We start from the raw sequence: 17,842 nt of genomic DNA on the forward strand, positions 1-17,842 counted from the left end.
AAAATTAAAGTACTGCAGACATCTTTATGAGTGACGCCTTTCACATTATGCACAGTCATTCGATCCATTGTTAATGTAAAAATATTGATTGGTGCAGCTTTAAGTTTGACAAAAGTGCCTATTAATCTGCACATTATAGAGGTTGCTCCAGGCAAAAGTGATGTAACTGTTAGTCAGAGGGTTTAGGTCATCTGAGGAGACTGTGACCTAATGGTGGGGTGGTTTAGGGCATTACAGGAGTGAATCTGCATTAATCCTTTTGGCCACCATCCCAAAACTTGACAGAGAGCCATTTCTGTAATCCACTTTAACAATGGAGGCACTCACTGTTGCTTAAAGCGGGGGTATAAAGTCACAGGATTATTGTTCATTTTTGAGTGCTTTCAAGAAGTGAAACAAAACAAGAGATGTCTAATTTCGAAAATGTCAAATTCAGTAAAATATCATAAAGTCAGTGAATGGTTGCTCAAAGGGAACCAAGGGAACAAGCCTGTATGATTGGAGCCCCATTTAGAATAAATGCCAAGTCTATCTGACTGTGTTCGCCTCCACAAAGCATTGATGCAGTGTTTGTTTTCTTGAGTCCTACGACATCCCCAGGGTCCCCCATTCATAAAGGGACCACGGGTGGGGTAAAGAGGAAAAGAAATGTCTGAGAAAATGTAAGAGCGAGACATAAAGAGAAAGAATGGGAGGAGAAAAAAAAGAGAAAGAGAGGCACAGAGACTAGACATAATGGTTACAGGCCAGACAAAACACTGATGGCAATCTCCGCATTAGGAAGAAGCCCCTGACCGGCCAGTTAAACAGACCTATTATCTGTCTGCGTAATGATGGCCTTTCATGTAAACCACACTGATTCAACCTTTTGAAACTGCTGTTTTTCTCAATAATTTCTTGGCTCTTCAAGGTGTAAAAAAGGACCAATTTTAAGATGTCCCCATGTATCATAGTCAAATTAATTGTGACACAATGTTTTCTTTAATGTACTGCAAAGAAATTAGACCCTGAAAAAGTTATACTTAGTCACAAAAATGCTTTGAGCTAAATGCTAACATTAGCATGCCATTATGCTCACAATAACAATGCTGACATGCTAGTGTTTCAATTAATGTTTACCCTGTTGTTTACATTGTTCACCATATTGTTTCAGAAATGAGTCCCTGAGAAACCTCTACTTCTGTGCAACTATTCTTTGAGCTAAATGCTAACGTCAGCATGCTATCATGCTCACAATAACAATGCTAATATGCTAATGTTCATATAATGTTTACCATGTCGTTTACTATGTTCACCATGTTGCTTCAATGTGAAGCAAGCCCCTTCTCCCTTTTTCTAAGATGTTTTAGCTAACCATCTCCTGGCTGTTAGCCTAATACTTAAAAGACAGATATTGAGTGATATTTATCTTCTCATCTAACCTTCAACAAGAAAGCGTATAAGACTGTTTCCCAAAAAATATTCCTACTCCTATTCTGTCAGAAAAAACACGAGGTCATAGAAAGTTTGTGGTCATGATTAGAAAACCCTAACATTCATTTCTGGTTGTAAGACCAAAAACAAAAAGAACAAAAAGAAACAAAACCATTTTACTCTGCATTGGCACAGAAATCTGGACAACAATCTTACACTGCTAAGTTGTTCCTAGGATAGATGTTAAAAGTCAATGGCTGACTTTAAGATAGAAAATTATTCTAAAAACATACAGTGTGCTATGTAAAATGGTAAATATCCTATATGTATTTAATGGGTTAAAACCTCTCCTAGCGATTGGTTTGATCCATGTTGTGCATCATTAGATTTCTGATGGTGTGTAACAGATACCAAATAGATTGAGTTCAAATATGTCTTAACTTTACAGCAACGATGTTTGAGCGTTGTGGGACAATGGACCTTTATTTTGAGTATCTATTAGATGTGTATATATTTACAACTTAAACAAGTTCTGGCATCAAACATCTCACTTAAACGTAAGCAGGTGAGGGATAAGCTAGGTGTGAAGCACGTACTGCTGGTGTATTATTAGTGTGACTGACTGACTTTAGCTGTGATTATGATCTGGCAGGCTTCACTCTGTGGTTCAACCCAAAACACTCTTTTCTCCTGGCTGAATAAGGGCTGCCCTTCAGCGTTGTGGAGACTTACAGCACTAATCCACCTTCTAGAGTGACACACGCTGGCTCCGCACAGGCTGTTTCTCCAGGAAATTTAACTCCACCGCTTGCTAAACGTGCACATTCAAGCACATGTATGTAAGCATGTAACTACATTGTTCAGAAACTTTTTGATTCTTCACTAAAATTCAAAATTGTTTTGTTTTAGTTGTGCTTAATATTTAGTGTATTGTCCTATTTCCAATAGATATAACAGTGTCAAGAAACAACTGTAATTATTACTGAAAATCACATGTGAAAACCCTCATTCACAGGTACACACACACAGATCAGCCGCCCCAAAGGCAGAGTCAAAACCTGCGTGTAATTAGTGTAACTGCACAAAACATTAATCTGCTATGACAGTTTCAGCCTGTTGGCTGAAATGCTAAGAAAGAAAAATGCTAAGAAGTTCCAGAGTGGAAGGGATTAAAGGGATACATGAATGTAATGACTATGGAGAATTTATCACCAGGCACTTTACACTATAATATAAAGGTTTGTGTTGTTACTTAAATAAATATATAATACATAATTCAGAACGGATTTTGATGGACACAGTTGTAAAGGAGGTGACCGTTAGTTAACAACCGTCCCAAAAGACATAAAAGGACTAAACAGCACAATAAATATCCTGATATATTGAAAAAGAAAGGAAACGCGAAGCTTGCAATGATAACTGGAAACATATATTTTTGTACCGTTTAATGAAGGGAATAGTTTAACATTTTGGAAAATACACTTTTGCTGTCTTGTCAAGAGTTAGATGAGAGGATTGGTATCACGCGCAGCTGATTACTTAGCTTAGCATAAAGACTGGAAGCTGGGGAAAACTGCTAGCCTGGCTCTGTCCAACAAAATGTGCTTAAGGCCTCAGGAAGCTACTGTCAGCCAAGAAATGATGATGATGATATAAAAGTGTAATTTAAATTACTTTTTAATTGCTTTAGTTGACTTTTTTTCTATCCAGAGTGACAAACAATGACTGCTAGCATGTCGGGGTTCAGTGTTTGGCTAAAGGACATTTTGAGAGGACAGATGACCTTCCTCAGCCATTCAGAAATCAACCCATTATGCAATTCTGTTCCAATATGACTGTTGACATGGAAGTAAACTGCAGCTTTTAAGCAGTTTAATAAAAGAAGGCTAAATGGCACTGACTGATGTGAAGAGTTCAGAGTGCTGAGATACAGTTCACTTCACCTTGAAAGGGCTAAAAGGTAGACGCACACTCACATACACTGTAGTCTATATACACATCTCCAGTACCTATTCAAATACACACACACACACACACACACACACACACACACTACATTAAAGACGGAGACACACACAGAGGGGCTTTGTCAGCCTCTCCCCATGTGACATGGCCTGTTAGGCTCCTGCTCTCAGTCTCATTACTGCGATTACAGTGACAGCCTGAGAAACGGTGAACTCCTCACGCGTACACACATGTACACACATCATTCAGTGAAAAGGAAATGTGATGAAAGCTGATGAAAGTAAAAAATCTAAGAGTCACAAATGATTTTTAGAAAACTCTCTTATTCAAACCAACTAGAAACAGGGACACTTGCACTTGCAGCGTGCAACACTGAATCACACACTCACACATGCAGTATAAAGAAGACATGACTGCAGCTTCTTGGATACTACCTCAGATTTTTGGATCTGATCCTGGCAATGAGAAGAGATAGATAACATAAAAATAAATCCATCACCATTAACTCTGCTGACCTCATGAACAACATAAGAGGATGTGAAGAAACAAGAAGTAATGAGATACTGATAAAAAAAAAAAAATAAATAAAAATAGGAGATGAGTCAGCCCATCACCACCATGTTGCCGATCTAATCCTTCCTTAAACACAGCCAATCAAATCGCACGCTGACATCACCCCACTGTCCAATCAATTCACTCCCCAGAGATGCAGCCGATCATTCTGCATCATCACTGACAACAATAACAAAAGAAAAATGATGCTTCATTCCTGACGAGATAACCTAATGTGCAGTCAATTTTTGGTTTAGTCGTGTTTTTCATGTACAAGTGGCACAGACTGCACCCAGTGATTCAGCAGAAAAACAGAACGGAACATCTGAGCCCATGAGGCAGCATCAGACAACAAAACTCTTTTCTCCGCATTTCACGCTGCCATCGGCACACTGACTCATCACCTGACATCATCATGTAAAGTCACATATTTCTGGATCTTGAACTTAAGAGTTGGTTTAAAGCAAAATAATCTACTTGCTACTTTCATTACGTCCCAAAACACATGGCTGAATTTGCTTTTCAGGGTTGAGTCACCCAAATTACATTAAATATTTTTTCTTATTTGCTGATGAGATAGTTTTCAGGACATCTTCCTGGTGTTGAGTTTTAAGGTGTCACAGAGTGGAAATTAAACCGTAGAGGTGGTACAGCTGCATATAGAGCCGATGGAAAGACGTGAATTGTGCAAATTTCCAAAGTGACGTAAAGACACGTACGTACAAGTTGGATATTTGTGCATAAAGTATTAAATGCGTTTCCCCGTTGACATGTGTACCTTCCTCTTACCTTAATCTTAAGGAGCTTTATGAATCTACTTAATAAACACACAGAGACAACCCAACTGCTGAGCTGTGAGATCAGTCAGACGCTGAGCTCAACACAAACGCACACTTAAGCACACTTCAGTACACTAATGATGCATTGCTAACTAGCTTAAAGCTAACGTGTGTGCAGCTGGTACATTGGCTGAACACAGGCCTCAACAACATCTGAGACTAAGCAGCTGAAGAATGTCTGAGTGTTCTGATGAAGATGTGACCGGACTGCAGTAACTGTGTGGACTGATGACAGTGATGCCATCCAGCAGAGGTTAATGAGGGACCACAGTGCACTACTAACACACACACACACGCACAATTGCAGGTGCGCACAAGTCCTCATACACACACGCTCTGCTGGCCCAGTCTTGCTCGTGTAACTGAGACGAGAGAACCGCAGAGAATCGGATTGTGGTGAGCAACACACGCACGCACGCACACACACACACACACACACACACACACACACACACACACACACACACACACACTCCAGCTCTTCTTCTGGTCAAAGGCCTCTGTTGAAGTGTTAATAGTGAAAAGCTTCTCTCTTTATTCTTCAGACTCGGTGACTGTAGGAAACACGATCGTACCACTGCATTCATTCACATCCTTTTAAATGCGTGTGCGTTCAGGTGCACTGACTTGATGTTCTTATATAACAACATGCACAAACACATGCACACATAAATAGCATGGCTCTTTTATAGCAGCAGGTGGACTTATGTGTTTGTATCTTCTATGAGTGTGTGTGTATGTGGACCAGCTTGTGTGGTATATTTCTAACGGCCGCCCTGGGCAAAAAAAAAAAGAAAGAAAGAAAGCAGACTGTATGGACAGTGAAAATACAGCCACAATGAGCTGCTACTGTTTTATCCACCACAACGCCGCAGTAGAACAAGACTGTGCTTTTAGTAACAGTCTTTACATTGTCTAGCAGCTGGTCTTGACATCAAGAGCCAATTCACTGTATCTCTCTCTTCAGTGTATTTCTCCAAGTCTCCAACTGCTAAGAGGCTGAGAGCAGCCAAACTCTGGAAATGCAAGATTTAGCACAAGCTATTCGCAAATGATTCATGCCACAATAACAATGTTAAATGTTGCTTTAATAAGTATATGTTGGGGATTTCCATTTATTCTCAATGAAGGATGCATCCTTGATATTTTGCAGTTAAACTTTGACCAGTCCACGGGATGTGATAAAGACGTAAAGACCTTGAATGTGTTTTTTTCCCTCAGGGTCTTGTGTGAAAACAGCAAGGCAATGATGTCGCCAAGGAGGTTTGGGAACGACGCCAGAAAATGGAGAGGGGTCAAAAGAGAGACAGAGCGGGAAAGAGAAAAAGAGGGTGTTCTGCTAACTCAGCGTTTTAGTTCTTCGTTTGGCAAGTGAGTGCCGTCCATTCACAGGACCATCGCTGCACACCCTGAGGCTTGAAAGGACCTCCGGTCACCGTGGTGACAGCTAAAACAAGCTGCTGTGGAGAAATTCTGACAGGGTCACTGATCACAGCACCGACTGCTTCCTGGGTCAAAGGTCGCAGGACAGGAAGGAGGGAGAGGTGGAGAGGTGGCAGAGGATGGCGGCTGCTGTCACCCTGACTGGCAGCCAATGAGGGCGTATGAGGATAATACACAGACACAAACACACACACACACAGACACACAACTGGCCTCCAGCACTGATACCAGATTAATGGAAACATTCCTTTTTGACAAGGACAGTTCAGCCCAGTCACGGCACACATGGGACTCCAATGGAAATTCAAGTTGAAAGCAGTAAAATCAAGAAAAACAATAAGCACAGCATAGTAAAAAACATGTTTTGCATACATTTATGGGACATTCAAGGATGAGGGGTGGTTAAAATAACAAAACATGAGGAGTGTGTGTGGCCAGATATAAAAGAACAAACCAGTGGTGTTAAAGCACAGCTACACTACATAAAACTAATCTTAAATCTATACTGAATTAACCTTTGCCTGTGCTGGTTTAGACTGAAGTTATTGAATATCTCAACCACAATATCACATGACAGCGGCTGGCAGATGGCTTGCAGCTTGCTTTGCTTTGCGTCTCGGTTCACTTGAGTTGGTTCATGAATATTTATCATGAATATGCCTGGACAAACACAGGTTTATGCATGCGCACACACACACACACACACACACACACACACACACACACACACACACACACACACACACACACACACACACACACGCACACACACACAAGCATATGAGCACACACAATGCTTTTGTATCGCGGCAGCAGGCACACAGCCTTTGCCCTCAAACATAATCCACAAAGGTCAAAGGGGGAGGGACTTGTATATGACAGGCGCTCAGAGGAGCCAATAGGAGACAGACAATTTGGATATTAAGAGTTGCTGGGGGGTTTTTAGGTCTACTTTGCATTTGACAAATTCATTCTGATTCGATTTTTTAAATCCAAACTTCATAAAAAATATAAAGACTTCACTCAGACGAAATATACAATGAGATGATTTTGCCGTAATGTTTCCACCTTCCATTTATGGCCGCCACGAACAATTAAGATTATTTAGATTACTTTCTCAATAAAATATCAGAAAAATACTGACAAAGTCCATCAAAATTTTCCAGAATGCAGTTCACAACCCAAAGGTGCTCAGTTTGCTATCACATGAGACAAAGAAAAGCAGCAAATCTTTACATCTGAGAAGCTGGAATACATATATGTTTTTGTCATTATTGCTTGAAAATATGATTTAAATGACTAATTGTTTCATTTCTTAGTCCCTTTAATGTGTCAATGAGTCAAATCACATTTATCGATACTGCCATATACTCTAAATGTTATCAAATTCAAGCATTTAAATGAGGATTAAAACATAACCAGTTTACCATTTTCAAAAGCACTCACTCTATCCCATCTAATTAAAGAGAAAGAAACTCTCTTCCTCTAAATTCAGCAGTACGAAACCTGAATCCTTGCCACAGGCTAATCCTGGCTGCCAGCTCTGAATTATTAAAGCTGCACTTCAAGGAAACTGACAAACGAATAAGTGACATGACCAGCTCCTTAAAGCAAAGTCAGTATCACGAGTTAATTCTTGAATAAATCATTAACTTCCCATTTTTCTTTTTCATAGCATATGGGACAAGAGACACGTGTGTATGCCTGTAAGCGAAAACGCACACATACAAAGATTCGGTGTTACATAAGAAAATGAACACACACACAAATACATTCACACAGAGGACAACCCAGCAAACAGTGTACGTGTTTGCTGAATCATCCAACAATGTGCTGCAGAAGTGCCCCATCCGTACGCTGTCAGGTGTGAAGAAAAACCTTTAAAACCACACATGACAGCACAGCACAGGCGTCTAATGTTTAATAAAGTATAATCTCACTGAAGAAGAGGCAAGTGCATTTCTAAAGAGCAAATACACTTTTACGTTACATCATCTTTCCAGTAATAAATCAAAATGACAAAACAAAAAAAAAATAACTCCCCCTGTTCAGGCTCAAGATCCCTTTCTTTCTTGTTCTGCCTGCTACCTCAAAAAAGGAGACAGAATTAGGATGATAAAGAAGCATTTCATCACTGAGGACCTGTTGGTGTGGGGGATTAGGAACTTGCTAACAGACAGCATTAGCCTCGCAGGCTGAGGCAGGTACTGGTTGGCAACCTGATGGCTGCTTACTGCAAACACACACACACACACACACACACACACACACACACACGCAGACACACACGGCTAACTAAACTATTACAGAGTGGTGGTGGGGGTGGAGGGGGTGGGGGGGCTGCCAGTCAAAACCTCTAAGATGCTTCTAAGTTCAGCTTCACCACAACTATGAAGCTCCAAAATAATTAGAATGTTGCCACGGTGATTAATCGAGCTGAAAACACCAACATGAAGCTGTAGTTTGATGTTCAAATACACAAAGTCAGTGATTAAGAGGCAGATGAAAAGGTGTGTCTTCTAGAGATTATTAAGTGAAAGTAAATTGTACTTTCAGTTAATGATGACACATTTTGTCTTAAGGCTCCAGCTGCATCAGCAAAACAGAAATCACATTAGCTAACACAGGAGGGTGCCTTAGGAGATTCACTGTAACAACACAAGAAACCATTTTGACTCTTTTTTATTTCTTTCATCTTTGTTGTCAGTAAACTCGTGTTTAATGGCATTCTCCAGTGGTTTTTGGAGCTCATATTCATGTTGTATATTTGTGGGTGGACATAATTATTGTATCATATGAGATATAACTTAAAGTTAAAGTCATTTAAACTTAAACTAAATTGATTTTTGGCCACTTGTCAGGCAGTACAACAAGCTCTAAACACAACATTTACTAATTATTAACTTAAGCCTCTTTTCCACTCGTCAAAAAACACACTAAGACTCGCTGACATCTGGCTTTTGTTGGCAAAGGAAAAGGGAACAATCAGCATTCACTCCCAGGTCAAATGACTCTGCAGTAGACGCAGGTGTTAATCGGCTCCAGCTCCTATTGGCAGTCATGTAAAAACAAAACCCAGGTGAACACGCTAACGTATATGGACACATTAAACAGACCTGTCACCTGCCCAGCACAGTGCGGTAAAACCAGAGACATTGCTACACGGCTACTCTGCACTTGGGATGAAAGAGTGAACGCAGTAATTTTGGTGTATTATAGAGAGTATTATAAAGTTGCTACGGCTAACTTGTTAGCAAACCTACTCCACATTCAGCAGATGTAAAGCAGCATTAGCATTAGCTACCTTCAGAATTTTGGTCAAAAATCTACTCTTGTTTTAGCTCTGTTATCTGGCTCTTAAGCTGTAAATGCTCCGCTAACAGCTAGCTGCTAACTCCGTCTGTCTTCTGTTTGGTGCTTTACCTTAGCACTAGATTTTGGGCTAAGAAATGGCTGCTGACAGGAGAGAGAGTGAACCTCCTGTGAAGAAAGTCCTATATTTTTTCATGCTAACACAGCCTACTTGAATTTAAAAATGTATTTAACACAGAGAAAGGAGCCTGATGTGATACAGGGAGATTGCAGGTAAAGTCAGGAGAGCCTCAGAGACAGGACATGGACCTGCACATTTCCTTTTCACTGAATGATGTGTGTGTGTGTGTGTGTGTGTGTGTGTGTGTGTGTGTGTGTGTGTGTGTGTGTGTGTGTGTGTGTGTGTGTGTGTGTGTCAAAGAAAAAGAGAGAGATTAGTGACAAAGCATTTTCAGATCCCACAGCTGACCTCAGAAGAGTGTGCACTTCAAAGCTCAGAGGCTTTGAAGTGCACACTCTTCAACAATCAGATCTTTTTCACTGTGAACCAAGTATTGCTTCTAGCTTTGTCCCCAATCCCATAAACTACCTAGTTTTTACTTTTAGCTTCAACAAATCTTAACATTAAAAAATCTTTCCAAAATTCATACACCTGCCACACAGAGGAAGGGACATAATCTTTACCTAATTTGTGCCTACAACATGTCAACGGAGACAATGTCGGTTCATGTGTAGTCACCTCCACCATGGAGGTTATGTTTTCACCTGTGTCAGTTTGTTGGTTTGTTTATTTATTTGTCAGCAGGATTATGCAGATCTGGATCATACAAAGATGAATTGATATGACACTGGCCTGCTCTCTCTGACTGCCCTTCTAGTTACTTATAAATTCAAACGCTCGCTTTACATGAAAGGGTGAAGAAAGAAAGAAAGAAAGAAAGAAAGAAAGAAAGAAAGAAAGAAAGAAAGAAAGAAAGACAAGTGATTCAGAGAATGAATGGATGAATGAACCAATGAATAGTCAGCTGATTGTCAATAGGTCTAAAGATGGAAACACAGAGCTCACCAAATAATGAATGAAGCCTGAGCTCTTAAAGAAGATACAATAGCAGGTAGTTAAACACCTGTCTGTGACTTGACTTGCCATATTATTAGTGTGCCTATATGTTCTTTAGTGTCTTGCGAAGCTGAAAACATCTTTAAACCTCGTCTACAGTAAACTAAGGCGGCACATCTCTGCCCATATTACATTACAGAGGAAACCAGACAAATGTAATCTTGCTGTCTGAATCTTAATAATGACACTGCACAGCGCTGAACAGCCAGAAATAGCCTGATACAGAATATGTACTATCCATAAAGGACAGGGACGGGATAGTAAACTGAGTTGGCTCAGTAAACAGAGTGCTGGGTCAAAGTCTGAACGCACAATAACAAAGTGAAGCTAGGCAGAAAGAAGAGAAACATGAGAGGAACACGCTTTTGTCCTCTCTCTTCCACTGATCCAGTTCACATGATGTTTCAGATTGCGTTTCCTTAACACACACAAACACACGCACACACTGGATCACAGCTGCCACCCTATCATCAGCCTATTGACGTCTATATTGATTTGTTATGTATCTTATTGTTTGGATTGCGTCTGGGCGACACACGCACATAGATGGCAGAAACACTTCTGGGAAGCACTGATATAACTGGTGACCAGACGGTGACTATCTTAGTGACAGCATGGATTGGCCCAGGGGACAAAGGTCACATCAGCATGATACAGCAAACACACACTGCCTGAAACACAACACAAAATACACTTCTACCAAAGCATTGTATGCTATTAAAAATATCACATAAGGTGTCGCCGTTTAAAAACAGACCATCAGCCAGTGCGTGTTGTGCAGGAGAAACAATGTATGGGAATAGTAACAGGCTTTTCCTCGGCCTAATCCACACGCAGATCTTCATTCATAAATCCACTACACAGCATGTACATGCAGTGCAGGTATTAACAAAAGAAGGTCATGTAATCTCGGGCCAGTGGTCTATATTTGTTGTTTGAATGAGACAATAAGCTATAAACTGCAGCTCCTGGCATGGGTGTGGAGAAGACAATGTGTATGTTGCTGAATAGCTTCAAAATAAAAGCACATATAGGGAAGGAGGGGTGTCGTTTTGGAAGGGTTTGAGGATACAGACATAAGAATGGATGCACTAGCTCCAGGTGTATGTTTACATGTTGGCTAAAGGTGGACGGTTAAGCAGCAGGAATAACATGTGCACGGTTAAAGCAGGTGTGTCGCAAGAGCATCTTCGGAGAGGAGGGTCCGCCGCTGCATCCTTACCTCAGGGCGACGCGCACCGTGCTCTCATCCGGCCCGCTGGTCATGGTGTCACCGGGGTCCGGCCCAAACAGTCCGCTTAAAAATAGCTCGATTTCCCTTTTCTCTTTATCCTCTTACGAGACAAGAGAGCGCCGCCGGCCCCCCCTCCCTTCCTCCCTACACCTCCAAGGAAAGCGCTTCTATCTTGAGCCTCCACCGCCGCCGCTCTCACCTCCTCCTCACCCGCTTGGAAACAGGAGCCATGTTTTCATCAGATGGAGGAGCTAATTAGGAGCTGATTTTATTCATCTGCCATAGTCCTGTGGTGGTCACCTCAACAGAGGCATCGTCTCAGCCTCCTGCCCGGGCTGGGTGCACCGTGTATGTATGTGTGTGTGTGTGTGTGAGTGTGGACGAGCCAGGACTCCGCTCGGCGTGTTGATTCCCAAGACGGAGGACGTAACCAGACTCCTCCTCCTGAGCTGTACCAATCCAGACAGGGGGGCAACCTCAACCACAGCCCAGGAGGACATGTGGAGAAAATGTATAACCAGACTACTACTACTACTACTAAAATTAATGACAATAATGATAATAAAAATAATTTTGTAACACATAACGTTATATAATGTTGAGTCAATCTTGATGGAGGCAGGATCTATTATATTAGACTGCATTACTTTAACCTGTATGTACCTAATAAACTGCCAGCTGTATGCTGACTCTTGTCTCCTCTGAATTTGTTGAATAAAGTTATTTGAAAAAATATATTGAGAAAGGCTCAATCAGACTCTCACCAGCCTGACACCAGCCTATTTTACATCACAGACTGATGGACAGCAGGTCCAGCCCCCCCCCCCCCCCCCCCCCCCAGCCTTTGAAGCCTTAAATATGAATTTACAATCGTTAAAGTCCATTCAAATGAAACCAATTTCTATTCTGTCTGTGTGTAGTTTGACTGCATTCCTCTCATTCTCATATTTTCATAATAAGCCATATTGTATTTCATAAGATGACACACATCAGGTTGGTTTAGAAGATGAGGGTCAATAAATGAATATGGCTTCTTGGGCATGCTGCCACCTTGTGATCAACTCATATTATTGCACTGGTGAAGCTGAAGTGATGTGTCACTTGATTCTGCCAGCAGATGGCTTCACAGACTCGCCTGCTGTGTCCCAATCCCACATGCATAGTGTGAGCTATGCTACTTGTCATTGTTGCAGTTAGCATACAAAAAATCAACAGACTTTTGTACAAACAATAAATGACACAAGACAAGTCAATCTTGATGTTTCTTTTAGCTGTTTCTGGATCTGCTTCATGTTTCTAGTTTGAATGCACTATGTAGTGAAACCCTGCTTACGAGTACTTGCTTTCCAACTTGGACACAGTTCCTGCTCAGTCTTGTGCAACAAAAATAGTACAGAGCCAGTAAGAGGTCATCAGGCAAAAAGCAGCTGCAGGCCTCTGCGCTCTGCATCAGCTACAGTAGCTTGAGTTTGCTCCCAGTCTTGCGAATCGGACAGAAATACCGCCTCGAATCTGAATCGTGCTGTGTTTTTGGACCGGGCCTGACATTATCAGCCTAAATACCCCACAGTGAAGTGGTGGCATGGCCTTTAGCTTGCTGAGATGGGTTTATGCTTTACCTCTAGGATGCTTCAAGTCGAGATCAATAGAACTACTACACCCTTTATTACATTAAAAGAGCTGGTAAGAGCACATCAACCACTTACTCTAGCTAAAAAAGACATGACATTCACTTCTCAGCATTGAAAAAAAAATAAATAAATCAGTGATAAACAATTCTATTTTAGATGCACATTTGCAGGGAAATGGTGAATTAATGTTGGGGAAATGAACACAAGATGACCCACTCTTAAAGGTTGCAATGTATTGTTTTATTTACAAGAAAATACATCTTCATCTTTCAACTTAAAGTGACCTTAGCACATGATTTTCGAAACAGATGACCTTTATGTCGATGTACCTCCCTTGATTCTAAGGTTAAAGAATACAGATTCCTACACATGCACGATGAGATCTCAATGAAGGAGGTCTGGGCTAATGTTACAGGAATTCAAAATATAAAATCGTTATATGTAACTGAGTTTTGATTGCAAACAGAGCTCTGTTTAAAGTAACTATGGATTAGGAGTCCAAACCGTAGAAGCCCCTGGCTTTGAGGGAGAATCACTGCATGTTGTTTCTGTGTTTTTTCCGGGACAGTCTCAAAAACTCTCAACCTTTCACTGAGCATTTTTCCTTTCCCATAATCCCACTTCACACACCACATGTACAGCAAATCCCACTTTAAAAACCACAAAGTGGCTCTAATAAAATAACATTACATGCACTATAAACACAATTATAAAATCCTCAACCGTCAAACCATGACAGAAACGTGTATGACCAGACCACATGTATTCATTGTCTTCGTAACCTTAGGACTTACTTTATCATACATGATGGATACATTCAATCTCTTACTGACAGAAGGGATGATAGGATGAACGTTTCAGTGTCAAAGTTTCGTTAGTAAGGATGTCATCATTGTATAAAGCAGGGTCATACAGCGTAGTAGGCCACAGCGGGCCTCATCTCACTGGTAAGCTATATTAACTTGATTCCTACGGGGATAAAAAAAAAAAAAATGATGAGGTGCCATGTTATGTGATATAGTATAGTAGTTGTCTCCTACTACCTCACCCACGGATAAGGGTGTAGCACCCACTGTCCACCCTTTTGCCTGATCTTCCCTGGAGAAACGTAAGATCTGTGCCGGGGCCTGCTAACGAGAAGGCACCTCATCATTTCTTCTCCCAGATGAAAAAATGGCTAATTACTGCCTATCGATCGCGCCTACGTATTTCAGGCACTACTACTCATGTTCCAGTGTCACGTCGCAGACCCTGTGTCATTCAGCGGCTCGTCTGCCCTCCTGTCAACAGAGTCTGACGGACGGCACGGAAAGATTATGTATTTCAGGTCAGAAACTCATGTGTGTAATGCTGTTTAAAAGGCTTGCCATGCCATTTTGAAGACCTACAGTAATGCCCATGTGTACCAAATGAAAGCATAATTATTCTTTAGTATTACAAGGCCATCACAGAGCATAACAGTTATCATTCCTTTAGATATTAAAAGAACGTGTCAGTCATTGTCTTTCTTCCTCAGTCACATTTAGGGGAGAACAAAAACCGAAGTTTGTCCTTCGGTAACCTGGCAGCCATCCTCCTGAGCGGACCAAGGCTGCATTCAAATGCTCTATAATCCTTTTCTTGAACTGTCCTCTAAAAGCCAAAGAAGGAGGTTTCAAAGGTTTAAAATCTCAATGGAGGAAAGATGTGGCACTTGTAGACATCTTGGATTCAGTCGGAGCTCAGGCTGAAGAAAAAGGCCTGAGGGAGTCATTAAACTTTGACATGCATAAGAAACAACATACATAGTAAGTTCCATACCAAATTAGATAATGCAGGTGTAGTTATAGACCTAAAATTAGCACTCATTTGCCCATTTGTTTGAATGATAATAACAAGCCATGGTGTTGTTTGTATTCTGCTGATGATGCGACTGATTGTCCATTCTCTTCAACAAGAAGTCAACACCGACATTGTTATGTCAGTGTCCAAAATAGTTAACAAAACAGTGGCTTATTAACCAGTGAGATGACTTAATATTATTACACTGCACTAGTCACTCAAGTCCTGTATGCAGTACAGTGTGAGAGTAAGACGAAGTCCTGTGTTCCCCCTGTTTGTGCAACATCTGGACCATTCGTACAAAATACAAACAGATTTCACTATAGCCATGTTTCCAATGTGGGTCAACACATTTTTTTTTTTTTTTTACAGAATGAAATAATGTCTCTGGTTGTTTTTTCTGCCATTAAAATGTGCTGACATTTTGTGTCACTTGGCAAAACCTGAGGCCCAGGACGAATGAGGCCACGTATAAAACTTCATGTGTCTATGGTGAAATCTGAAGGCTATACTGTAAATGAATGCCACAGTGGGAACACATGATCTCCTATCCTGTTTAACCGAGGGGCAAAAGTCAGCCTGGTTCACTGCTCCTCGGCCTCTTTGTGCAGGACACGGCGAGCATGTACACAGGTCTGAACCACACAAAGAAATCAAATAACACCCTATAAACATAAGCAGCCACTGCCACAGTTTAGAATCACCACAGTGTTTTTCCATAAGAACAAAAACATGATATTAGCATAACAAATCACTAATTTCACAGTATCACAACTTCAGGTAAGTTGCTGGTAACAAACATGGAGGCTAAATGAGGAAAAACAATCTTAACTTTGACAGCAACTGGAAAACCACCAGGACCTCGGGGCAGCCATTAGTCGAGAGGCGAACAACCTGCTGAAGTGTCTTTGAGCCACAAGTCTTCAATCTATAAATAAGTCTGACCTCTAAGCTTTCTACTACTGTGCATGAGCCCAATTATGAAATATGCAAATTAGGTAGAACCCAATAAGGCCTCATATAGTATAACATAATCATATGTTGAATTTAATCTGAAACACACACTTGATATTAAATGATTATCAGCCTCAATTGCAGAAAGGTAAGAAATAAAGCATTTCTTACGTCATTAATAAATGTATATGAAGTCTCCTGTCACTGCATAAGCTGCTGATTGACAGAGGGTATCAGCTCATTGTCCAGTACCTTCATGCATCTAAACAGGAGCAGCACTGCTGACGTAGCAGAGTCCCAGCAGGCACCTGACACGCAGCAGACACACGAGTGTGTTTTGTGTCAACACACAGGGGGGTGGGGGCTTCGACAGGAGTGTGTACATGTATCTGACAGTTACACTGTCTTACTTACATGGCTACCTGCTCGCCCATGTGCAGTATACTTTATACGTGTGACTGTTCACAGACCAGACCAGACTACCGGCTTGTTCCTGCTCCTCTTCCTTTGAAGAGGGCCTCTTCAGCTCATTGTATTTGTTCAATAAACCAGAAACCTATAGTTTTGGGGTCAGACCTGCGTCACTAATTGCTCTAATAATAGACCTCTGGCTCTTTTTTTTCCTGCTAGCCTTGTGTAAATCTGAAACTGAGCCTGTACCAGTGGTTCAAGGGTCTGCCATAACCTAAAATGGGTTAAGATGAGGTATAAAGAAAGGGATTGTACTACTACTATATACACAAACCAAGCAAAGGCATATTGTGAAAAATAGTCTCTTTTGACCTTTCCAAACAAAGAGGTCATGTTAAGTTCAGTAAAAGCTAAAATCTACTGCTGAATTATGGAGGTAAAAACAAAAGTGGATCCTGCAGAGCCCAGCAGACTGGGTTTGGAATACTGTTTTGGGCATCAGTTAGCGGCTCTATATTAAAAGTTTTCCAGCTAGGATGCAGCTATCACTGTGAGCTAGCATGACAAACAGAAACAGCCCTCTAGAAGCAGAGTAAAGTGCTATAAAACAAACTAACAAATTCGTTCTCTTGGTTAATTTAGATTTCTGCCACTTTGAAACTGTGGCAGAACGATCTCAAAGTTGATATAATGTGCTAAAACCAAACATTAAAATCTACAGCTGAGTATGCAGTCGATCTGCAAGCGGGGTGGGGGGTTTGGGGGGGGGGGATACTTGTGAATCCACTTCATGCTCCCCCTCCACCTCTGAAGAGTGCAGCAGGGCAAAGGGACGATTAAAAGAAGAGGGAGAGGAGAGAGGAGAGCTGAAAGACTAGTTGGCATTAAAAGCTCTCCTGCTTTAACGGAAGAGGCTCGGAGCAAAAGAAAAAAATCTACACAAGCTAAAAAAAAAACAAAAAAAAAACAGAGCCTGAAAAAATACTAACAAATCCCCTCCGGATTTCTTTTTCTTTCATTGCCTCTTCCGTCTCCCACACTCTCTCCCCCACCTCTTCTCTGCTCTTTCCCACTTGTCTCTTTCCCCCTCTGGGCCTCTTCCCTCCCTCCCTCCCTCCCTCCCTCCCCCGTCTCTCTCCCCCGTCTCTCT

General features: G+C 41.2%; 1 protein-coding gene across 4 annotated transcripts in view; it reads right to left on the reverse strand.

Moving 5' to 3' along the window:
* LOC111224523 (kinesin-like protein KIF21A) overlaps window positions 1–12,221 on the reverse strand; it is a 35,470-nt gene extending 23,249 nt beyond the window's left edge. For all 4 annotated transcript variants that reach the window (XM_022749048.1, XM_022749050.1, XM_022749047.1 and 1 more), the window contains exon 1: window positions 11,864–12,221. In XM_022749048.1, coding sequence (XP_022604769.1) covers window positions 11,864–11,907 — 44 coding nt within the window. In that variant the 5' untranslated portion in view covers window positions 11,908–12,221. The remainder of the gene's footprint in view (window positions 1–11,863) is intronic.
* Between the last annotated feature and the right edge of the window lie 5,621 nt (window positions 12,222–17,842).

The sequence above is a fragment of the Seriola dumerili genome, unplaced genomic scaffold (assembly GCF_002260705.1).
Source record: "Seriola dumerili isolate Sdu_G_001 unplaced genomic scaffold, Sdu_1.0 BDQW01000138.1, whole genome shotgun sequence".
NCBI lineage: Eukaryota > Metazoa > Chordata > Actinopteri > Carangiformes > Carangidae > Seriola > Seriola dumerili.